The sequence below is a fragment of the Falco cherrug genome, chromosome 3 (genome assembly GCF_023634085.1).
Source record: "Falco cherrug isolate bFalChe1 chromosome 3, bFalChe1.pri, whole genome shotgun sequence".
Classification (NCBI taxonomy): Eukaryota; Metazoa; Chordata; class Aves; order Falconiformes; family Falconidae; genus Falco; species Falco cherrug.
In genome coordinates, this window is record NC_073699.1 from 36,914,376 (window position 1) to 36,940,095 (window position 25,720).

At 42.1% G+C, this 25,720-nt stretch overlaps 1 protein-coding gene across 1 annotated transcript; it reads right to left on the reverse strand.

Annotated features, from left to right (window-relative positions):
• Nucleotides 1-7,723: 7,723 nt before the first annotated feature.
• CHMP4C (charged multivesicular body protein 4C) lies at nt 7,724-25,111 on the reverse strand. Its single transcript, XM_055704733.1, has 5 exons — nt 24,694-25,111; nt 17,409-17,586; nt 16,371-16,485; nt 13,126-13,234; nt 7,724-10,942 (listed from the first exon to the last, which is right to left on the reverse strand). The coding sequence occupies exons 1-5, from the start codon at nt 24,887-24,889 to the stop codon at nt 10,878-10,880; spliced, it is 663 nt and encodes a 220-aa protein (XP_055560708.1). The 5' UTR covers nt 24,890-25,111; the 3' UTR covers nt 7,724-10,877.
• Nucleotides 25,112-25,720: the final 609 nt, after the last annotated feature.

Genomic DNA, 25,720 nt, shown 5'->3' on the forward strand with positions numbered 1-25,720 from the left:
ACCAAGGAAGGGACGAATCCTGTAGGAAACACTCTCTTCAAAGAGTACCAGCTCTGGGGGTGTTTATTTCTATCACACCTTTCTGTATTTCAGTTAAATCTCTGTCCTGTAGATCAGTACATTCAGATTGTTAGACAGGTCCAACATTCAAAACTAGATGGGTACTTTTCCTACAAAATACAGGACTTGCTTTAAGAGATGAGAGAGAAAATATATCCTCACATCCATGTTTAGTTGAATATGGAGAACTGATAATGCAGCTGTCTCCAAAAGATGGCTCTTTTAAACAGTTTGTATTCTGGATGAGCAGTCAGTTTACCGACAGTGGAGTGTTTTGTTCTACTTAATAATCTTTAGTGCATTTTTAATGATAGGATCTTAACCTCATAGCCAAAGGAAAAGATGGGAGAGAGCATGGAAAAGGCAGAGGAGAAAGGGGAGATGGCCTTCTCCATAGTTTGCAATTGAGGATTCTTCCCCTTTGAAAGTGAAAATTCATTCAATCCTTTGCTAACCAGAATCGCTTCTCCACTAAATGTTAGTTTGTGTAGTGAATGCTTTAGGTTCTGTATCATCTCAACCATTCAGGATCCTTTCTAAGGTTTCTTCTTAGGTAGCACTGGCGTTCTTCACAACCCCTTGTTGTGCTAACCTTTATCCTAGTCTTCTTTCAAAGGGCAACCTTTTGTATTTGTTCCTCCTTGGGTTGTGCATTGTGAGGAAAACGGAGTGAGAGATTTTGTTAAATGTTTTCAATCTTCTTCCAAAGTTTGATTTATCTTCTGTTCCTGATGCAGCTGTACAGATTTGGAAGAGTGGAAACCTAAGAAAAATGCAGTCCTTTATTTAAACAACGAAAGATTAGCATATTCTTATCTTGTCATCTATATCTGTCACAAACTTATGTCATCCCCACTTAAAGCAATAGTGACTGTTGGCCATATATCCTGCTGTTAGTTTATAGATTATTTTCCAGTTGGATAGCTTGAGTGTTACACTGGAATAGGAAATATTTCTTAAAATTTCTCTGTGGGTTGATGAATTCAGAACCATTCTGATGGTTGTTCCAGAATCAGGAAAAGGCTGTCATGAGATGTGTCTAAGCATAACCCCATACGTCACCTATGAAGCATCTTTTTTTCTTCTGGTGGGCACGTTTTAAAGCCCTAAACTGCAGTTTTATGCAGCGTCATCAAAACAAAGGGATGCTTGTATTGAAGGATCCTCTTTTAACAAGGGTCAGTCAGAGTTACATTTCGGTTGCCCAGAGCACAGGATGTGCATAGGCAGGGTGATTCTGAAAGACAAGCACTTTTCATGGTCACGTAGAGGTAATGGGCAGGCTGAAGGAGCTATGCCAATAGCCAGTTACTGTGTCCTTGGGTGTAATTCTGCGTAGCTGGGTAAATCAGAAAGCCTGGTGTGTAGGCCATTCTTAATTAACAAATAATGACAATTTTTAGCATGAAGTCTTTCTGCAACAGGACAGCACCTGACTGCTGGAAAAATGATGTTCTAGCTGAACTGGCAAAGCTTTTTTTTATCTTTCTATATGTTTAACCTCCAACCAACAGGCAGAAAAATCGTCTGCAATGCATTTGTATTGTAACTCAGATCCTCACACTCTTCCTGTCCCTGTTGGTGAGACTCGTGCCTTCTCTGTCTCATGAGGGATGTCGCAGCATTCAGCCAGTGTTGTAGTTCTGGTATTGCTTGTAAACATCCAAAACTGCAAGCAAGGCAGCATGGCTCTGGAGAGAGGACTTGGAAGTTGAAGTGGTAAACTTCATGTATTAATTTCAGTTCTCAAAAGTGCTGTCACTGCTAGCCAGAGCTGAACCCTTTGGCTTCAGGAGATAGGAACATGCATCATCAGAGAAGAGATTGCTCCCCACAGCACAGGAACCATCAGCATAGGTCTTCCTGCCAGTGGGTGCTGTGGTTCAACTGATTAAAACAGTGGTCTAATAAATGGGATTCTGGGCTCAGCTTGCTCCCAGCACTGGCTGAGTCTCATCTGTCTAAAGGGCAGTGAGGTTCTGCACGACCCTTTAAGTCTCCAGAAGTAGTACGCTGACGTATGTCTTCATGACTTTCAATACAATCTTCATAGAGACTTGTCTCCTTTTATCCTTTTTAAGCTCTTCATGGAGATCTTAAATGCTTGCGCATTTGTACTCAGCACTTCTGTGACTTGAGAATCATCAAGGCACTCTCCAAATAGTGAATTTGTCCCTACTTTGTATCCAAGAGTTAGGTATTGTATTTCCCTCTGCTTTGTGAATAAGGAAAATGAGGAAGAAAGCAATTATATGATTCACCCTAATTGCACGGTAAGTCAGTCGGTGTAGTATTAGTGTTAATGCTGATCCCATAGACTTGTCAGCAGGTTAAAATTAGATGATTCGCTGATCCAGTGAGGCTGCTGTCTGTATAATACAGGAACTGTGTCTTGGGATATGTCAACTGGATTTCAAGTAGGTCTAAATATCCTTGCTCATGAATTACTAGCTTCTTGTAGATTTTATAATACTCCTTTCTTCTACCAGTTCAAACTGAAAACACCAGGACATTTGCATTAATGTGGTGGAGGAACATGCCTCTGCTCTCTGAACCGCCTGTGGATTAATGCTTTTCATCTAGAGAAAACCACAACTGCTTTACGGAAATGTTGAGGATGACTATGAAATGTTGTTCATTTGTTTGTTTGACACTTAATGTGGCTTTGTCAAGCATTGCTCATCAGGCAAGTGCCTATTGGGAGCAGGTTGCGCATTGACCTTTCAAGATCTCATTACTGTTTTGCATATTCAAAAAGTAAACAGATATAGATAAACATAGTTTAGGAAGCAGTTGCAACATATAGCAAACCTCCTACATGATCTCTCCTTCCAAATTCCCTGTGGCTCTTTCCTAGATGTTCTCAGCATTTCTGATAACTGGCTTATAAGGTGGATAGTTGTAAGGTGATGTGAAGGGATCTTCCTTTCCCCCTCATCAGTATCAATATGGCCACTACAGGGATAAACTAAGGCATGAGGCAAGAGTTCTACCTTATTATAGCACTGCTTTGTACGTTTAGAGAAAGGACTTTCCCTGAGAGGTTTATTTTTTGTGTGTTGATGTGCATTGTTAATTTAGAAATCTTACAGCGCTGCTTTTAGGATAATGTAAACGTAACAAAAACATCATGTAATTACTCTGATTTGAGCTGGGCAAGGGGATCATGATTTATAATATATGTGGGAAAAGCAGATGAGAAAACTATCTTATTTATATAATCTTTTGAAAAGCAATAAAGTCAGCTGTGCTGTTCAGTAAGATGCTGATGTGCCCATAGAGGTGGTGTTTCTGCTTACATGTACAAGAAGAGCCCAGATAAGCCAGCTTCTTGTAGAGATGACTGCTTTTTGGTCTCACACCAGTCAGATCTGACTCAATCATCCCTACTTAAATAGGCAATTTAAAAACGTTGGAAGTCTTGCAAAATGAATGTGCAAAGTAATGTGTTATGAAGGAGTATTAAACAATAAAAAAATAAAGGTCAACCTTGCTGTGAGTTAACCTGAGAAACCGAACATGGGTAAATAATTACTTTTATTTATCTTTTTGCTGTCAGCATGCTGTAGTTTACTGGCATCCTCTGTGAGATACGTGTTTCAGTTCTGAATCTAGAAAACCACGGAAAGACCAACATCTCTCACTTCTCAAATGATGTGAATTACACAAGACTCATGATCATCCAAGGGTCAGAGCACAAGATCTCTCAACAAAGAGGCTGCTCTGTTCTGCCCTGCTGAAGCAGCTGTTGGCTCAGATTTCAGTTTATTCAGACACAATATGTGCTCTAGACAGATTCTCAGGCTACATAAATTAATGTGTCGACTACTTATCATTTTCCCCCATCATTTTTTTTCCCCTGTTGTCATCTTTGTGAGTTAAAACCCTTTTTGTTCAACCACAAGTGTCTGTTACAACAAATAGATAAGACCTGTTGTCAGGCTAATGATACTACAAAACTTCCAGAATTTCTTGGTCTATGCAGGTGGATTTTTTCTGTATCCCAGGAAACTAAATCAGACACATTTTGCTGACAGCTTGCATAGCACCAGGAGCTGACAGTGTTAAGCTAAGAAGTGTGAGGTGGTCTGTGCTACCTGCATTCAGCTATTAACTTCTGAAACTTGGCACAACAGTCACAGGAAGGTCACTGGTAACATAATCCATTTTCCTTGTGCATTTATATGCAGTTTTCACTGTATTTGGTTTTGTTTTCGCAGAAATCAGCTGACCCAAAGGCAGCATTTTTTTTACCTGCTCTTGCAACCAAATGTGGTATTTGCCACTGTTTCTAGCTTTGCCAAGACACTCTAGCAGCATCTTGTTGCAGATCTGCAGGGCTCTCTTCTCTCAAGCTCTTGCTTGTGCAGTGTAAAAATTATGTTTGCAAAGCATGGTGAAAGAATCAAAGCATTATCTATATGATTTACTCCTTGTTCTCAATATTCTACTATTATGGTTTCCTCTTTCCAGCCTGTTATCTTTCTTCAGGAGAAACATTTTGTAGTGCCTTACTTCAGGTACTCTTACAGTACCTGTAGGAGCGGGATACATGAGATGCTCTAGAGCATCTTCAAGCGTTGGAATGATTGTTCTGGAGGCCTCAGTAAATGACCCTAGTTACACATAGACACAGCACTAGAACAACTAACTTGAGTGCAGAGTTTGTTCCTTAGTGGACAAAAGGCCCAAAGCCATATCCGCTCGTAATGCGTAGCTGGTGGGGCCAATCTGTTGAACATGTCAAATCAGACTGAATTTCCTTTGATGAATAAGACCTCTCCTTCTTGATAAAATTATGTTTTAAGATCCAAATCCTCAATAAATCAAAGTGATTGATTCTACACTTCAATGTCCTCAACAGCCTCCAAACCAACAGTTGCAGTACCTTCCTATAGGCACATCCCATGTGTTCCCACCAAAGCCAACGTAGCACAGCCATGCTGTGAGCCCCAGCAAGGGCTGACACACAGACCCGACCGGGAAGTCCCTCTTCACAGTTCAGTGCCCTCACTGCAAAACTGCAGTAACACCCAGCTTGCAGCTGGTCACTGCAAAGCAAAATTTGCTGAACTGGTATTAAAGAGGTAAGTCCCTTCATCATGCTGGGCTGAACTCCTCTTCAAAAATGGGTACTTTGAATGAAGATTGAATGATTCAATCTTTGCCTTGGCTCTACTTGGTCATGGTGTGAGCACGTACAGAGAGGGCTGGAAAATTCTGCATGAAGGTCTGCTTCTGAGGACCTGGTGTCCTGCATGCTTGCAAGTGCACAGACAGAGGAAGTAAGAGAAGAGACTGCAGCCAGAAAAGCAGCCAAGAGGATAGGTTAGTATTTAAAAGGGCATTTTAGCTTTGAAAAAGTGGGGGTTGTGGGGAGAGTGGGAGAGTTCCCCCCTCCGGTCCTGCTTTTTGAGCAGCACTTCCAAGCAGACCCTTTTCCCATCAGCATGAGCAGTAAGACTGAAACCAGCTCCTCCGTGAGAACCGCAGCCTTCCCAGCGCGCTGGAGTTTCCTGCTGGAGGCTGAACCCAGAGCTCCTCCTGGAGTCCACAGAGTCCAAGCCCTGCCGCTGCCAGAGCTCATCGCTGCTGCTGCCCACAACCAGCAGCCACCAGGCACCTCAACAACCCTATATACATGGAGGGTGTACACAATAGATGGGTAAAGGGCAATATAGTAACCCTACATATGCCTATATGTAGCCAGTCCTAGCTGACTGCGGTTAGTTTAGCAGCTGCACCAAGGTCCCTTTGGTAATAAAATCCAATCACAAAAGTAAAGATAATATTTAATATAAAAATGTATTCAGATGTATCTGAAGACTTGTATTCCTCCTAAACTGTGTTTTATTTTTTGAGGAAAGGGTGCTAAACTCAGGGTGGAGGGGGCGCATAAACCCTGATTGAACCCACAAAACTCTCCTCACCCAGTAAGACAGCATGTTTTCAAAAGCTGAGGTTGCACCAATGGAAGGTATCAAGACTCATCACCTACATGGGAAAAGGCCACCAGCAGTTAGCCTCCTACCTATTTCATTAAATTTAGCTTACAAACTAAAAACTTAGATACACATTGTCATGCAGGTCTTGGAGATTCAGCTGTCTCCTCTCTGAGAAAAACCAGCCGAGTAACACCCAATGCCTTAAACACAACCTGGGTAACACCAGCAGGTGAGAGAGCATAGGGGGGGTGAGGGGACTGGGTGAGGGGGATGCCCAGACTGTGAGAGGGCATTTGCCCAAAGCTCATCTTGGTAAAGACAACAACAATCAACTGTATTAAAAAGCAAATGGAGAATTACTAGGAGACTTTTAGCTGGTGAGTGGAAGTCAGCTGACAGAAATACAAGCAAAATGTGAGAACGTGAGGATGTGCAGTGTGCAGAAGAACGCAGGGCAGCAGAGGGGCCAGCACGACCCTGTCAGACACAGCCATCCTAGTTACAACAATGTTTAGAGTCTAGACATGCACTAATATTTCATAACTATATTGCATAGCTTTATCTGTTGCATTGCAGATACTGATCCCAAGTGTATAGTTCAGCAACGGCCAGTTAATTATGCATTGATAAAACAATAAACCACTTAAACCATGATCAAAGTCACAGGAACTGGGCAGATTTTCCCTACAATATACATCTGACTGAACAGTGCTATGATGGTGGGTCTTGCGATGGTCTCTGCAATGGGGACACACATGAGAAAGTGACAGCTATGTAAGATTAGATTTATGCTATTTGCCATTTCTTTAAATGTTCAATCTAGTCCCTGCTGTTAAGTCATTTTTGAGACTAAAGCCTCATCCTTACATCTCTTAAAAAAAAAAAAAAAAAAAGAAAAAAAGGCATCATTAAAATAATTTAGGCCATCACGAAAACATGAGATTTTCTCATCAGAAGTATTCCCCATACATGCCCATGCAGTTCTTCCACCCCCTACAGCTGTATTACACAACAGGCATCTGTACGTACCGAACAGTTCCTGACATTTTGTTCTGAAGCCTTTAGGCTTTACAAAAAGGCAAAGATGAGCTCTCCAAGTAATTGAACCCTTTCAGACCACATAATGAATGATAACCTTAAATCACTGCTCCAACACTTCATACATGTCGGTAAATATACATGTGTGTATACATAAAATGTGACATACTATACACCCACACTTATTTAAGGAGATTCTACTAAGATGCATGAAAAAATGCATTGCTTGTTTCAATTCATCCTTGCCTATAGTAATTTTTCACATTTAAAAGACCTGACTATTCTTCCTTTCAACTAAGGCCTGGAAAAGTGAAATACACACATTCCTGAACCAATTAACAGATCTTCTGGGGGGCAGGGGGAAGTAGGTATTCTGGACACATTAGGATGAAAAGGTATCTTGCAACACAACTTAAGCATGAAGGAAAGCAGCCCAAACACCCTATCATACACTAGGTTGTTTTGGGTTTGTTGTTGGTGTTGTTTTTTTTAATTTGGTTGGGTTTTTTAGCCAAACCACCTTTGAAGAAGAACTGAATTCTAACCTGATGCTGAAAGATTAATACATCAAAAAATGTTTCAAAATATCCTTACGTGCTCTAAGAGCACTGTACCCTGATGACAGTGTAAGGAGATCACTTGAAGTTTTGCATAATATGAAAATAAATTTAATACGATCATCATATAACACAAATACGACACAAATATTTTTATTTACAGCATATATAGAAATTCTTACTTTTTATTAATACATTTCCCCCCTTTTAAAGCTTTCAAGATTAAAAATGCCCAAGCCTGTTAAGAGAAGAAAACATTCTCAAAATAAATAAGAAACAAGAAAGGAAGGCAGCTATAGTACACCATCTGCTGCAGTTAATAGAGAGTACATTTACAATAACACATTGACACTATTCACTCTCATCTGCTTACATACTAAACAAATATATCTTGGGATGAAGACACATACGTTCAAAAGCAGGAAAAGCCATTTGTCCCAGTGTCATCTGAATTTACACAGGTAAGAGACACCTCCTCAACTGAATTAAAATCCCTAGAACTCCCTTTGCTTTTGAAAAAAAAAGTAGTCACCTACTGTCTCCCAGACAAATACGGCAACAAAGCACTCCACTTCTGGAGGTCCACAGTGTATTTTGGTTTGTGTACATGAGTAGAGTATCTCTAAGTATAGCTTCACCAACCACACATGTCCTAGCCTGTAACTGGCACGTGAGAGTGTCCTCCAGCATCATCAACCACTACACACAAGTTTTTAAATAAACTCATCCAAATCACCAGTTTCTTTTCTTCACCCTTCACAAAAATCCACAAATTTTGTTCCTAAAGTGCCTGTCTGAAATCAATAAGCTGAAGACACCCGTAACTTCTCAGGATCAACACTTGGCCAAAACATGGCTGGAGGTCAGCAGCCAGACACCAGCTTGCAAAGGAGAAGTCCTTCCCTAGGATTTCTTCTCCCCTGCCGGGTGTTCACACAGGAAGCTCTTGCACAACAAGCACAGGTGCACATTTTCCAAAGCAGACTGAAAATCCCTTGAGTCTCAAATGGGAAGCGTAGAGACTTATTTTGGTCAGGTTGTACAGCACTTTAAATACGCTAAGTGCTATTTAAGTGCCAAGCATGGGAAAACTACTCATTTGACCAAGCACAGGTGCTAGCAGCCAGCTCTTCCAAGCTAAGCACAGGACTATGCTGGCATGGCCTCGCATTAGTGTCCACAACGTGTCCAAAAGCACACAGGCAGCCTCGCACAGCGATGCAATCCGTGCACCCTAATACTTTCTCTACCCAATTCAGTGACTTGCACGGACTGCACACCTTGAAACAGAATTCCAGCCAAAAGGATTAGCAAATGGATTCTAAATAACTCAGAGTATTCATTGTAATAAATATGCCTGCTCCCAGCTGGCATCTCATCCTGAATTTCAGCAAGCATCACAACTGAGTAACATTCTGTTAGCATTTGGTTTCCAACTGAGAGTTCAAAATGTAAAATTTAAGGATTTTTTTGTTTTGGTTTAGTTTGGGGTTCTTTTTGTTTTTAAAACAAAAGTTGAATGGTTCCAGGTCTTCTCTACTCTCAACAGAAAGGGACAATTTTCCTGGTACCTCCAAACTTTGGAACAGAATTAACACAATTTTTTCCAGCAGGAAATTTATCTGAAGTGGCAAGGCTTGATTCTCCCTTCATATGGATGCAAACCAAAAGCAATTCCACTACAGCCGATTAAAAAGCCCTGAAAAACTGAATCTCTCCACAGGGTTTGTAAATTTTAGGTTTCATCTATAGAACCCAACTTGAAAGGTTGTGAACATAGCAGCATGCCACATCCAGAAACACACATTAGCTTATGCTTAACATAGAAGCCAAGAAGCTAAAGGCTATTATGGCCTATCAAAGCTGAACACCCGGCAAGCCACAGGCAGAAGCCCACAGGAGAAGGGGGCAGTCTTCCGTTGCTATAGATCTATAGAAACCAAGTCTCCCACTATTCACCAAGTGGTTTAATCATCAGTAAATTTAAATTAATTTGAAAACAAGAAACCTAGAGCAGTGTGACTCTGCTTCCCACACCCCTAGAAACTCCACAGTGTTTTGCTATTTCCTTGTGATTGACAGCAGGCTTCTAGCATTGAGCTCGTCTTAATAAAATTTGTTACTACAAAGCAGCCTATTTAATTTTTGTTTTGTATTTGAACGGTAACGTCTCTATATATGTAGTAGTTTAGCAATCAGAGTGGCATTTATTCCTTAAGCTAAAAAGTTGTCAGTTGGACAGTAACACATCAACTTCACAAGTAATCGAGAATCAGCTTTTTAACCAGGGTTAAAAAGACATTTCAAATACAGCATGCTGGCACTATTTCCATTCAGAAACTGAGTAAGAGAAAAGAACCGAACACTCAGAAATTAAAAACATTTTTGAATTGTTTAATTAAAAATGTGTTACTAATTCCTTTGAGGATGGGCGCTATCACACGATGACTTACCCTAGAAAGACATGGTGGTGGAGGAGAACACTGGAAGGTCAAATCTCTTCTGGATTTTTGACAGGGTTAGCAGAAATCAATTTTGTTCAGCAGAGATCTATAAGAACTTGGACATTTCATTTTCCCCAATGACTGTAAAAACTGTTCTTTAACCGAGTTGGAAATCTTTCAAAATACTATTCAAGCTGACCTATAGAACTGTGTGGGATATTTGGGCTTAAGTTAAAACAAAAAACCTATCCCACTTCAAACAAAAACTATAGAAGAGTCTCCTTTTAATATCTAGGACACCGTAAGTTGCTCCAGGCAGACTATGTAAATCTCCATGCCCAAACGAACATCTGTTAGCTCCTGGGCTCGAAGGAACTTGCAAGTCAGGACATGTATAAAGCTGTTTTACTAATATTCAAATAACCTGAACCAAATAACCTTCTAGGATAGGGCTTTGATGACTTACTGAACTTCTTCATTTCAACAATTAATCCATCTGTGTGCATAAGCGAGGCTCACAGGTTTTATAAACCAGCCACATATAGTAAACATTACCTAATAACAATACCTAACCAATACTAATAACAGAACAAGTCTCTGGCCAAAGCCAAAAAAACTTTGATGCTTGGACGTTTTGGCAACTATTGCATTTTTTTGTTTGTTTTTCAAATAGTTTTGTAATATGGCCGTAACACTACTCTTACTAAGATTGGCCATAAAAAAAACCCAGCCTGTATGAAATGCAACCACACTAAGTCGGTAAGGTTATAACACAGCATTACAGCTCTTCACATCTGCACTGTAATGTTCAGAGTTATAAAAAGACCATGCTCTTATGAAGCCCAGGCAGCCAACTTCTTCATTTCATCTTCATCCTCTGCTCTCTTCCTGGTTGATGCTGCAGAGAAAGAGAGATTAACAATAACCATCAACTAATACAACAATCAGAGCCATTTCATTTGTGGACTTGCATAGTGCTTTTCAATTTGAGTATCTCAAATTAATTTACTGAGTAGCAAGCTAAACACAGGTAATGCAGTAACGAAGCTGATGAAACATGCAACTATTTTGCCCCACCATTCCCTCATACAGCCCTGAAGTTAACAATATAGGTCTGAGGTAACTGCTACTGAGAGACTCCAACAGAAAATACATGTAATCTCTAAAAGCTGTCACAGAGAGCAAGCATCCACAAGAAAGCTGCCAGTTCTCTCACTGCCACTTTAGCAAGCATAAGTGACCTATCCCCGGCCAGCCGTGCATCCTGCTGCCTTTCCAAATAGTGCTGAAGGGTTCTGTGTGTGCAGGCCCAGTCTCCAAATGGGACTCACCCCATTTTAATAACAGGTGTCATTTATTAACAGGGAGAAAGAAATTTCTGAACTTTGTTCAGGTAACATCAGTTAACTGCTGTGTTCACAGCAATAGCAACCCTCAGCTCTGTACCCGGTCCCACACACACTTGCTCTTTTCCCACCCACCCCCCAAATCTACTACCACATATCTTTTGCATTCACTGAACTAAAGCCTCTACCCAGGTAGCCTTCATTCACTGACCTACAAACCAGATGCCCTACAGCCCAGGTTCAACCTCAAGCTGTCCCCATCTGTGGGCTCTGCAAGTCTGGGTTTCCATTCCTCAAACATCAGTGGAATACTGTTCCAGCTGCAATACCACCCTCGTGTGTACATTTACAGCAGCCAGCTGTCTCCCAGCTGTGGCAGCTGTACGGCCAGGAGCTGCAACTACCACCTTCAGGGGCTGCAGGTGGAAGGACTACATGGGAGACCAGGGATTCAGCCCCTCCTCTGCAAGTACGACTGGCTCACTGTACAACTGAGAAATGTCACTATGCCTTGCTCGTCTCATTTTCCTCATCTCCAAAATCAGAAGGGTAACATGCACCTCCAATCAGAAGCATGAACTGTTCTTATTTTGCTATTGCTGTGTAACAGTAAACATGGAGTTTCAGAAAAGATAAGCTGGTCTCACAAGGCCTTAAACTATATAATTGTAACTAGCTAATTTTGCCTTAAGCAGCCATACATAAAGATGGAGTAGCAAATAAAGATAGTGAGAAGCATATGGGGGTGGTCTGCGTTTAATAAAACTGTCAGCCATCACAGCCGGATCTAGAAGAGGATGTATGAGCAAGCCATAAATGCCAAGACTGCAATTTGCACTGGATTTTCCTAAGTTTATTTTTTTTCTAATAGCTATTCTGCAGTTGACTGCAGTAGATGAGGCCACAACCCCAGTTTGGACATTTTAAATTGCTTCTCAGGATTTAAAAATGCCATCTGCCAAAACACATGTAAGAGTCTCTGAACTAAGCTGGTCTAGGTAGCCTGCTCTGCAGCAGAATGTACCATAAACAGCCTGTGCCACATGAGTGCTGTCCTTACCATAAAATATTTACGCTCTTTTGCTTCAATCAGTACACAGCAAGTCTTTCAGCTGAGAGAGGACAAGGACATGGTGAAAGGTGTACTTAGAAGTTGACTGTCTCTGGGTTAATTCAAAATGAACAGGGCAGAACTACAGAGAAATCAGACTACTGCTTAATACTAGGAATAAGTCTGTTCTGTAGAAAGAAAAGGAATGACTATTTCTTTAAATGCGTACCTCCTGCTCCCTCCTCCATTTCTAATTAAAATATCAGTGGCAAATATCAAACCACAACCCTACAAAGCTGGATCTTTGTAACACAAACGTTTTGAATGTAGGTCAGACTAATTAAAAAAAGACTAAGGATTTATTTGCCAAAAAAAAAAAAAAAAAAAAAAGTCTTCCCATCCCTCACGATATTTCAGTAGGAGATGCATCAGTATGTGCACAATGTCAAGTTCCCTGAGCTTGTTTCTCCAAATCTACAGAGAATTTGGTCCTAAATGTTTCATACAGCAAACCAGATTTACACTCTGCTTTTTCTAATAAACAGATACAAAACCAGGCAAAAGAATCTATAATACTTTAAAAGTTAAAACAGAGTTAAATCCATATTTGAAACTCTCTCTTCCTTCCCTCGTCTCACAGCATAACAATCACAAGAAATGTAAAATGGCAAGCAGGCAGTTTACCGGGGTGAGAAGGCAGCGATGTGGACGGAACACTTGGCAACCTGATATCTCTCATTCCTTTGTTCAATTCTTCTTGCTCCAGTTCTTCTAATTCTGCCATCAACTCATCCTAAATTCAAGGAAAACATTATTTACAAATTCAATGTCCTGACTGATCTCAGGCAAGGGAACATTTAACTACCATGAAGCAAACCACTACTGAAAAAGACCTTACATCTGAAAACAAATATCAAAACCTATCATATCACAAGTATAATTCCTACTAAATGTGGGCAACAACAGTAAATCTTAATTGAAAGTTGAGGACAATGGAAGTTAGAAACAAGACAAAGAATAAAATTAGAAAGAAAACAGGTAACAGTGTAATACTCAAAAAGGCAAACACAGGAGATAAAGAAAAAAATAATAAGAAGTCCCTCTGCCATCCTCAGATTTGCTCCAAATCTAAGCCTGTACTCTTTTAACCAATTCTAATTTTAATGTGCAATTTCTCCCATTTTAAGAATCAAACAGCTTCCACTAGTTATATGGCAGACTGTCATTAAAACAGTATGCTTCAGTTCTGTCACAGAAGTTCAGGATTATATCTGATCTCAAAGCACCACTGGAATCAGAGCTGTCCTCCTGGGTTGTGTTATTCACTCCTGAAGCACGTAACACTCTTGGGCTTTTAGCTGCAGAAGCTGATTTGGACAGATTATCTAATCCACTTGTATAATACTAAAAATAAAAAGGCTACATAGATTTTAAAAAAGCCAAGGGCTTATTCTTCGGCTGGAGCTTCCCAAAGAAAGGAAGCTAAATATCATGTATTTGTAAAGAAATGGACCATTGCCACGTTGATAAAATGGTTTACAAAGAAACAATGGGCAAAACTGGCTAGGGAAAGAGTGGCTATATGAAATCTACTGGTATTGTGCTTTGCCTACCCATTTACACCATGCTCATCACAAATATGTAAATTAAAATTATAATTATATAGCCACCACAGGACTTCCTTTGAGGTGCAAATGTGTCTGCACTTTTAAATGCCCATGTCACGGCTGTAAATACCAGCTTCTTAAGAAGTTAGTGTCCAAGCTGTAAAATCAAAGGAAACAGGCATTTGTGAAGACATCTAAATGGTCATCTAACCCTCTCCCACACCAAGTAAGTCCTCACCAACCTCTGCTGAGTAAGTAAACAATTAAGGGGTAGTGTCAGCCATAACAGGCTCAAAAAAAAAAAAGGGGGGGGGGGGGCGGGGAGAGGGGAAAACACACAAAAAAGGGTAAATGAAACTGTGATCATGTCCCCTACAGTACAATGTAATCGCTAGGACATTTGCTCTCGAAGTGGGAGACTCAACTTTCAAGTTCCTCTCACCCTCAAGCATACATTTTACTTACATTTCCCACAACTCAGAAACTGCTCTACAACTAGGCTGTGAAGTATTGCAATAGCTGTAACAAATCCCCTTTCTCCTCTCAAACCTAAGTAAAAATGAGTACAGCGGGAAGATATCATGTTAACTCTCGGGTTCCAGGCTTCATCCACCAGAATGTACATATTGGACCACCTCTCCCAGTGAGCATCCTGCTCAGGTAGGACAGAGCTTTTTTGCATTTTTCATGACATACACCGTGTCAGCCCAGGGACAAAGAACATTTATGTTTCTGTGTTTATCTGAGGCAGGACAAATTACATGCTCCCATGCTCTCTTTACACCCATAGCACATATTTGAAGAGGAAATTAAAGTTTGTGGTCAAAATAAAATAAAATTTAACATCATCCTCCAATACAAATCACTTCATAACCCAGCAATTATTCTAGCACCCAGCAAGATTCTAGTGTTTTTAAGCTGAAGTGGCCTGCAAACCAGGTTTCCCAGTTACTGACCAAGTGCTGTAAGTATTAGCGTCCTGTGCAAAAGTAGTTGCTGTTACTACAACACCCCATGTGACAGTGGCTTATTTTCTCATAGGAAACATGCCCATCAAACTTAGACAAGTATCTCTTAGGAACTTCCAGGTCAAACTAAAACATGCTTTCTAAGTCTAGACTCCTAAAAGTTAAAACACCAATGAAAAGCGAGTGACGCTGTATAGCTGTTCAGGATAGCAGTATGCTTTTCAGTTGTTTGAAGCCCAGTTTATACAGGCTAAATCCCATTCCTTGTGCCAATATTGATTAAAAGTTTCTTGAAAAGTCTATTTATATTCAAAATGGAAAAACAGGAGAGCAGATAACGGGAACAAAACGCAAAGAATCGTTACTATCATCAATAAATTCTAACTGTTGAATGAAACCTTCCCCCCCCAGTTAAATATCATATAGCATATGCATTTTTCTTTTTGTCCATTTGGGCACACAGGAACAAATTAGTTGGTGACAGAGTGAATTATTTAATTCTTTAGGACATTCCTCAAATGATCTCTAGTGCTTGGTCATTTTAAAACATAACTAAAAACCAAAATCAAACTGGTTGTGATACTGAGCCTGATCCCCAGCTCTGCATTCCACAGATTGCAAGAATTTTTAGTATACTTGACCCCTAAGTCTTCAGCATGGTCTTATCAGAGATTAGTAGTGTCCTGCTTGGATATACAAAATCAAGGCCAGGGAAACTGGATGAAAGCTACTGCAACAAGTTTTCAGAAGGTCCTAAGTGCTTGTGGGGGCTTCAGAAAAAAATAGCTCAAGGAAGGAACCCTATTGCCTCCAATATGAATTACTTCTACCTAACGGATCTACTTCTGTAGAAAATCTAGAAAGCAGGGAAAGGACCTACACCTCCAAGCACCAAAGTGACCTTAAAAACTGGTCCAAATATTCCAGTGAACTGCAGCCCATTCAAGGCACAGAAACATGCACTTAGTCAAACAGATGTCTATTCAGAGCACAAAAAATTACAGGTTTCAGTGTCCACTTGGAACAGTACAAATTACAGGTTTTAGTGACCTCCTCTTCCCATGGTGCAAGTGAGAATAACAACTACAGGAGTGCAGTTAAAATCACCTTTCTTAAAATTTATATATAAATAAAAAATATTTTTCATTTTACAGATTTTATTAGATTATATATATTAATAATTTTTTAAGTAATTTTATATGTAAATTAAACACATCCTAGATAGGGTAGGCTAGAACCAAGGAATTTCACATCCACACCTTTTGAGAAACAAACCCCCGGAACAAGCCCCTGCACAACAAAATGACTATGGAGTCATTTAACAGCTAAAACCTCATAGGGCTGAAGTACTAACCTCATCAAACTCTTCACCAAAGGCAGCTCGATTTGAGATAGCATCTGAAATTTCCTGGGCAACATCTTGCTGTTCAGTGATATCTTGCATCAAATCATCAATTTTGTTCAAGTCCCTGGCAAGATAACATGGAAACATTTTTTAAAGATGAATCATTAAAATCTTACAGAAGAAACTCAGAAAAACTTGAGCAGACCCTATTTTCTTTTTATGCCCGTAGCTCTATAAACAGCAGAACTCACCAGGAGTAATTTCCCTCACCTACACCTTAATGTTTCCCTGGCAAGCTTCTGTGTGTTTTAGCCAGTCCAATTTCTTCCACTTCGGGATTATAACACAAGTCAAACAGCAGCAGTCTGTGTGTCTCTCCCTCTCTGTGCTTCTCATACCTCTACCAGCCAACAGCCACATCCCCTGGGCAGATCCCATCTCCCTCCCAAGGTCAGCATCTTTACAGATTGATCTTTTCTGATGTTAAGCTTTCACCAAAACTTAGGGGAACTTAACAGGACTATACCCCATTTAAAAGCTTCCCTTTATTGTTAGCTTCATTATTGTTTCAGTTCCTGTTTACTTCTCCCAGAACAACCTTTCTACTTAACTCTGTTTATCCAGATAGGAAAATTCCTCATGAAACAATATAAGACATATAAAAATACTACACAGACAAAAAAATTACCTACTCTTTTATTTAGGTCTAATTAATACTTTGAAGCACACAGTCCATCTTACGGACTTTGAGGAAAAGAGTCCACTTGTTTTTTCCAGAAGAAACTCAGCTGAAGAAACTAAGGGCAGAGGCCAGTCTCCACTGCAGACTTTAGAAAACACAGGTACCACACTGATGTCTAGTTAAGTTGACTTCCATCTAGGCTTGCTGTTAGAAAAAGATCTTTTTCTGCCAAATATAACATAACCATTCCTGACACTAAATGCCTGAACCAAAAATGAAGTGAAAACTGGCTGCCTTGATACAATAGTCTGTAGCAATGAAAGTGGTTAGTAAGCTCAACTCGAAAGCTATTAGAAAGCACTTACATATTTTCATGTACTTTTTTCATAGCTTGTGCAGCATAACCCATGTTCTTGAGCACTTCTGTGTTGGTGTGGGAATTTTCCAATGCCTCTCTCTGGAACTCAATGGTTGAAAGTGTCCCATCAATTTGACTCAACTGTTTCTCATATCTCTTTTTTCTCTTCAGTGCTTGTAAGGCAGCTGGAATGGGAAGAGGCAAAGTGCACTGTGTATTTTCATAGCAAAATGCAAGGACAGGCATTTCAGCACCAAGCCAACCTGCAGCATTTATAATTCTCACCCTCCTACCTTACTAGTAGGGAGACAGGCTTTGACCCCACCAGATCAGCAGCCTGTTTATCACCAACATGCTGTTGCATGAACATGCTGGGAAGCCTCTTTTAGGTTAACTCCTTTTAGCACCACAGGGAAGAGCAGCTTCTTCCTCCACTGCGGAAGATCTTGAACTCCATCCTACGCACACAGGCAAAGCAGGGAAGATGGGAGGAAAAAGAAAAACATCAGAGAGAAGCCAGAAAGGAAGAAACAGGGAAAAGAAAGAAAATAAGAGGTTGCAAAACATATGTAAAAACTAAGAAAGATAGTGTAAGATCTCTCATGATAACCACACCTCCACCAATGCTGCTTTCTCAACTTTGTCTCAGCAGCAGAAACTGTCAAGTGCAATGGAAAACCCAAATGGCCTAACCAAGCAGGTGAGTCAGATGACAGGAGGACTCACACTTCTCCGGCTTTCAGCTGTATCTATTTCTTACAATCACTTGGAGCATGACCTTTAAACCTTAGAACTTGAAAACATAGGCAACCATGTAGACACACAGTCACAGCCAACCCCAGCTACACCCCATTATCTTTGTAAAGCGTTGAGATTAGTCTTTTATATTTGATAAGTTATGAGCAGCATACTTTGCTCAGAGTAAATCATTACCAGAATAAATGCATGTGACAAGCAGGAGGAGAAAAGGGCTTTCTCTTGGCTTCTGGGTGTGGAACACACACTATCTTGCCACAAGCATTTCCTCGCCACTGTCCTTTCCAAACTACGTATGTGCCTAGCAAGAAAAAAAATACCAAAAGAAAACAGAAGACCGAGTCACCCATTGCTTTTTTACTGCTGTTAATACCCGTGTCCCTTCCTACGTCTTTTACATTTAATTTTTAAATCAGGTTCAGAGCCAGCTAGCAACAACAGCACTGAGCCCCACAAACTCAACCGACAGCAGCAATTACAGTTACTGTCCTTTTCAAATGATAGCCCACAGGCAATAACACTGAACCTTGACATTGGGGTACACAACTTTTCAACTTAAGTTAGGATCCCTCCCAGGAGGGGGCACAGATTTATGGTGTCTAAACACACACTAAAAGATTCATTGCTTTGATTCAAGCATTTGTCAACATGCTCGAAACCGCTCATCACTGGCGGTGTAAGAAGCATTCACACAGGCCAAGAACACAATGCCTTCCAACACCTGCAGTAAAATGTTTCAGGACCGCAAACCGCAATCACAACAGATGAACCACAGTATTCAAATTCAAAATTTTTCCAGGTTTTGGGGAACGATCTGAAGAGCATGCATGTTCTGAAAAAGATGCATGAACACCAGATGATGTCATGCAAATGGCAGATGTGAGAATGGTAAAGTTCTCATTGGCAATTCCAAAATACATCAGTTTGACTTAATCCCAAATAATCTTTTTACCTACTTAGAATTTCCCTGCTTATTTATGCTTACTATTGGTAGTGTCAGGACACCAGCCACTTCCTCCCTTCACTTCAGTTGAATCAAAATTTGATCCTGGATTCTTAGGTTAGGAAGCCAGAGATGCCAGGTAAATTTAATGGTCTGAAACTGTGCTAGGGAGAACTCTAAAGCCCTGTGGATGCACTAACTAGCTGACGCAGAAAGTTTTCGACTAGAGTAAGCAGCTACCACAGGGCAGCATTTCCAGTTGGTGTTTTTCAGAAATGGAACTCTGTAATGGTGCTGTTATTATTGGCTGCTCAGAGAGAAAATGGATTTCCTGAGTTACACACAAAGAACTTGTTTTCAAAATCCTGAAGGTTCCTGTATGAAAATTTAATTAAACCACACCCAAATTAAGAAACCATGGAAGAAGCTAAACTCTGTGTGACTTCACCTATTCATAAACAGCTTTTCCTAATTATTGTAGTGCAACATATCATCTTTATTAATTATCCTTAGTTTTACCAGTGACTTACAGAACCAAGTACTTCATAGGAAATCAATTCCTACACCTTCCTTACCAACCAAGGCATAATAAATTCCCACACCACACTATATGATTTTTTCTCATTTATATTAAATGAATGCCCTTAGCTGCATGGTGCTTTGTTACAGTAGCTCCTATAGCTAAGATACGAGAATTTCTTTGTTGTTTGAAATGTATTTTTCTGTGTTTTACAGATTACCATGAACTTTAGAGTGCTTTTCTACCGTGCCTACAAGCATTTTAAAATTTGTTTGCAACTCTTATAAAAGGATTTAAATGTTTCACAGAAATGCTACTGCATTATAATAACCAAACTGAAAAAGAATATATCTACAAAAAAAAAGAAATTGAGCAGGGAACATAAACTTACTTCAGTGAAGGTCTAGGAACAGGACTGGAAAAGGGTGTGGCCCATTCCAAAGATTTCAAAGAAGGAAGACAGCCCAGGGAGGAAGAGTCTTAGGAGAGGTACAGTCTGAGGAAGCAAGTGTAATGAATATCAATTCAACCAGGAAGAGGTGGAGGTGCTTTCCATGCAAAAAAAGCAATCTCATACACAGTTTCTGTTGTGCTCCAAAGAAGCCGATTCAACTCCTGAATTTCATAACGAAGTGGTTAGCAGTTGGCTGGGCTTTAGCACATTTCCTGTGCTGCTGAGTCCAGCAAGCAGAATACAGCTCATAGATTAGGAACCGCTGCCTTTAATCTGAGGTTTTATTTTATTTTCTAGATAAGTGGCTGCAACAACAGTAGATTATGTCAAGTTTATGTACGCATATTAAAGAACTACTGTAGTTAACATACAGAAGGACACTTTCCAATATCACTACTATGCTGATACTTCATTAAGGAAGCAGAAATGGCCAGCTGGACAATAGTAATCTTGCCCACACTGAATATCCAGGTTTCAGAAGGAAAGAACAGAAGTAGTGACATAGAGCTTGTGGCACCCTCCTCGTGGTTTCATGACAGATCAGAATGAAAAGACACAGAACAGTGGTAACACCATCTTTTACCTGTCAAGCCCACCACCAACACCCATCAGTACAGGAATTACTGATGATCTCATCTTCTGAAGTATATACAAAAACATTGTCTAGCAATCCTTAGAATTCCCAGGGGGAAACTGGTGAAGGAAAAGAATGTTTCTTCAGAAGATATAACACCACAGTGAAAATACCAGTTCTTATTCTTGGATACAGTTCACAAACTGCCATTTCAGTCTTGCAAGGGACCAATGGATTACAACTTCTGATCTCCCTTACACTAGGGACAAGCAAAAGAAATGCTGAGGCCATAAAAATCATACCACCCTAAGTAAGCTCATTATTGGCATTCACAATTCTTAAAACCTCATGGGGGGAAGCCACATACAGTTATAATTGCAGGGATAATTCAAGAACAATAATGCACCTGACTTGGTATAACCATTCTGGTTCACAGCAAGACACTTGAAACATGATCATGAAGATCAGAGAACAATAGCTGTAACTTGCAGAACAAAGACACACTAAGGGCTTCCTCATTATCTCTCCACCGGCAACAAGTCCCAACCTGTCATGTACCCTGTCACAGGCATGACAGCCCTGTCCCTGTTAACACACAACTACGACACTGTTGTCACCTGGAAGCTGTTGAAACTAAACAACTAACTCAAGGAAAAGGAATGCTGTACAGCTACGCAAGACCTGTCCAAATTACCACACAACATGTTTAGCAGCATATACTTGTAAAAGCCTACCTGTTATTCCAACTTTCTATGTAGGTTTTGTCCTCATTAGTACTATAGGGCTCTTTACGGTTAAGATTTAAACCTATTCTGGATGATTTCTTTTAACTTTGTTTCATTTAGCCATTTCATAGGATCTGTGAAAGATTCCAGGTTGAAACAACACATTCATGAGTATGTTATTTTCACATGCACAGGCACACTTCAGAAAACACATTTCCTTTTAAACAGAGTTCTCAAATATTCAGTATCACTTTCTGTCATTTAAATTTTCCTGTATAACCTTCAAAATATTGAAGATACAAGGCCAATTTGCAGATGGGTATTGGCACCTGTGCACTGGCTGAAACTGAGATACAAACTCATAATTTTTTTTTTAATATGTCTGGCTGTACTTTTTGGGGTATCTGGAATGGGGAGAGATTAAAAGGCAGTGCTAACTGTAAATTAGCTTATCATGACAGAACCTCTGCAGAAGGAATTCCATCACACACTGCTGTTTCGAAAAGCCTCAAGTGGTCTAGCTACAGTAAAATATTAACGGGGAATGCTGGAAATGTATCACCCAAAATATGTACCCAATTTCAGATTAGGTGCAGGAACTGCCGGGATAATCACTTCATAAAGGAGAAGCCAAAAATATTTAAGTGATGCTTCACATCTATTTGCATAGCTAATGTGTTACAGCTTTTAAATCAAGTTAAGCCTACTGATGTCACATGAATCCATTCAAGAATCATCTGAACTCATGAAAAATTCCTGGTGCTTGAATCTGCTCTCTCTTGTGTCAGTATAACTGACTCAGACTCATGTGCCTAAAAATCAGATGAGATCATGCTAATTTGGTGCATTTACAGTGCCTAGCTACATCTTGCTCCAGTCTCAGACAGTCCCACTTTAGCTTCCATAGGCTTCTCCACAGATGCAATTAAGAAAAACCAACACTGCAAATTACCTGCAAGGTCCCTTTGAAACATTCACTTTAACAAGGCAATGTAGATTAAAACTTTTATTCTCTCATTTGTGTGTATGTTTAAATAATGCTACAATAGATGCTGGTTAGCACAGATTTCCTCTGAACTAATAGAGCAGTATACCAGCCAGTATGCTGTTATATGTAAATCAACAGCAATTAAACTGTAAAGCAATTTACATATGAAATGAAGGGGAATTACTGGGGTTTTGAGTTCACTTAGTAGCCTGCTAAATTTAAGCACTTTTGCACAGCAAGGTTAGCTTCTCTTGTTTCTCCTCTGACTGTAGTTACACTATCGCATTTTAGCTTTAGAACTATTTTTGGCATGAAAAAAATCCCAGTCTACACTTCTTGCCCTACTCCTGTCTGTTTACTGTCCTTAACTGTAGGTCCCTGAGCAAACGACAAGGTAAAGGGAGTTATTTTTAACCATGGTCAGCTCAACAATCCATGCTTTCAGCATGACTCCACAAACAATTGCATACTGAGCACTGCAGTGTAAACAAAAATCCAGGAGAAAAGTTTCATATGTCAAATGTTGCATGCCTGAAGCACAAGGCCAAAAAACACCTGAAACCAGTATCAACCAGCCAAATTAAAGGAGGGGCAGAGCCACCTTCTCCTAACAACAAATACTCATTCCTGCCAGTGCACCACCCTCTCTTTCACAGGTGCCTGAGCAATTACACAGCTGCCAAGTCAACTGGATTAAGTGGAACCTAACCTACCCTGGGTAAAAAAATAACCCAGCCAAAAAAAATCCCACAACATTTTACAGCTGCATCCAGGTTTCTGAAACACACCCTCCAGGGAGCTCTGCCAAGGAAAGGAAGCATTTATTGTTACTGCAAGCATGCCAGCTTAAAGTCCAGGCTTGGGATAAAGTTCCACAGCAGCACATCTGGATTAAACAAGAATTCAAACAGTCACTGGAGCCAGCCTGTTTTCTGGCATCAGCCCTGCTGCTTGGGCATTTGCACAATGAACCCAGGCCCAGGAGCTATCTGGTCACTTCGTTCCACAACAAATTAAGTGTTAAGGTGGATCACCTTCCTGAACTAGCTTACTGCACTAGCACACAGGTGCCAGTACCTGCACAAAGGGACAAGAGAGAGATCCCAGATGAAGCCAAGGGAGTAGAAACTATTGGACAGGGACAACCCTGATGGCTCCCATGCTGCAGAGCAGCAGGCTCAGTGGTGCTGCTGAACTGGCTTTACTCCCCCTGACTGTGCCTTCAAATCTGTCCCATCTCAACCCATGTTTTAAAATCCTTTCTAACTAAAAGTTAATGTTCCTTTTGCTAATAATTATTAAAAGTATTACAAATACATTATAACCAAAACACCTTTAACACGCAGCTCCTCACAAGTTCTAAGTTACATGGCAGTTTTTTAAATTATCGAGCAACAGAAAGAGCAGATCAAAGAGCTACTTTCTCACTATGTCACAAATCTTTAATTTAAAATGATCTTCTGTTTTTATATATTCAAAGAAAAATAAAGCTTAGAGTAGGCAAACAGGACTCCAGGTGACTTTAGGAATTAACTTGCTTCTCAAAGGCCTTTATAATATCCACAAGACATTGTCTACCATTGTTTCCTTCCCAGCGATGACAACATCGGTACAAGCAGGATACAGACCTTATTATCCCTCTGCATCCTCTCTGCTTTGCAGCTAACAGCAGTCCAGGCCAGCAGTCACTAATGCTCTGAACTATCATTTTTTAGTGGTATCATGTGCTTCCTTACATGATTTGAGGTAAATCACTGAATCACTTTGTTCCTCAGTTGCCAGCTGTGTATTCACCAACACTCACAGTGGGGATAACGGGAATCCACCCATGAACGTACAGGAGATCCTCACGTGCTCCAGGCCCTTTGCTCCCCGCAGGCCCCGCGCCCCTTCCCCCGCCGCACTGCCGCCCGCCGGTACCCGCACCGACTGCGGCGCGGAGCCAACAGCAGCATCGCTCGGGGAGCCACAGACGGTAACCAGCGAGGAATAATAACGCATCCTATCGCCGGCCCGCCGTAACGAACGGAACACCAATGGATGCCGAAGACCCCAAGCCACCACCGGGCGGTGCCGCCTGCTCGGCGCCCACAGCTGCACGGCGGGCGCCCCACGCACCGGCGGAGCCGACACACCCGACCCAGCGGCAGCCCCTGCCAGACCCCCACTTCTAACTAGAGGCGCTGGCACCCTGGAATGTAAAGCCTCGCAAGCCGCCCAAGCAGCTGGCGCCGGCCCGGCAGGGCACACCCGGGCTTCCCCGGCGGCGGGCGGGCGGAGGGGCCGCGGGGGCCGGGCCGGCCGGGCCGGCCGCGGCGAGGTGAAGACTCACCTCGCTTGTTCTTGGTGCCGTACTGCCGGGCTGCCGCCAGCTCCCGCTCGATCCTCGTCTCCAGGTACTCCTGCTTCTTGCTGAGCATCTCCTCCGTCTCCCGCAGCCGCGCCAACGCTTCCTGCGGCGAGGGGCCCCGACGGCCCTTGGAGGCGGCCGAGCCGCCCCCCTTGAAGAATTTGGAAATCTTGCTCATGGCGGCTGGCCCGGCACCCGCCGACGGAAGGGTCTGGCCTGGCCTGCCCGGCCCGCAGGAGCCTCCCCGCCCGGCACCCGCCGTGACGGCACTTCCTGGGCCCGCGGGCGGCGGCACCGCACCTGGCGGCGGGGCGGGCGCGGCGCTGGGCTGGGCCGCCCGCCCAGGGGCGGCACCGGGGGACGCCGAGGTGCCGCTGCCCGCCGCCCTCCGCCAGCGCCGGGAGCTCTAAGCGAGCTCCGCGGGGCTGTCCGCAGCGGTCCCGGCCGAGGCAGGGCTGGCCGCCTCGTTGCTCTCCCTCCCTGCCCTTTCCTTTATCGCGCAGCAGGTGGTTCAATTTTGGGAGGGCCGCGGCGGCAACGGCCGGGGCAGGGCGCCCCGCGGCGGTGAGCAGGTGACAGGCACGGGACGGCTCCCGGCAGCGCGGCGTGCGGAGCCGGTGTGGCGCGACCCGGGCCGCTCGTCACGGACTGCGGCGCTGCCGGCAGGCCGCTCAGCCGCAGGCGGGTTCGGAGCGAGAAAACAAACGCCGCGGTCGTAAGAAGAGTGGATTTTAGAAAGTGCAGCCGCACCGCTAAGGAAACCACGGCGGCACTGATAAACGTCAAGAGCGCAAGAAGTGGCTGGGAAAGCTGCGCTCCCCTTCCCTGCGCGTCTCGAAGGGGGCCCCGTTCGTACGGCCGGCGCCGCTGACGGCAAAAACAAGACGCAAAAACCACGTTTCCCTCGGTAACAGCCGCCTAACGCAAGAAGCCCGCCGGCGCCGCGGCTCGGGGCCGACTGGAAGCCTGAGACGCCGCATACGCCGACACGGGCCCGTCAGCACAAGGT

Excerpts from the sequence above, each read along its gene's own strand:
- CHMP4C (XM_055704733.1), bottom strand. The coding sequence starts at position 24,889 with ATGAGCAAGATTTCCAAATTCTTCAAGGGGGGCGGCTCGGCCGCCTCC. Across the intron at positions 17,587-24,693 it reads CGGCACCAAGAACAAGCGAG|CTGCCTTACAAGCACTGAAG; the intron begins GTGAGTCTTCAC and ends TTCCCATTCCAG. Across the intron at positions 16,486-17,408 it reads AAAAAAGTACATGAAAATAT|GGACTTGAACAAAATTGATG; the intron begins GTAAGTGCTTTC and ends TTATCTTGCCAG.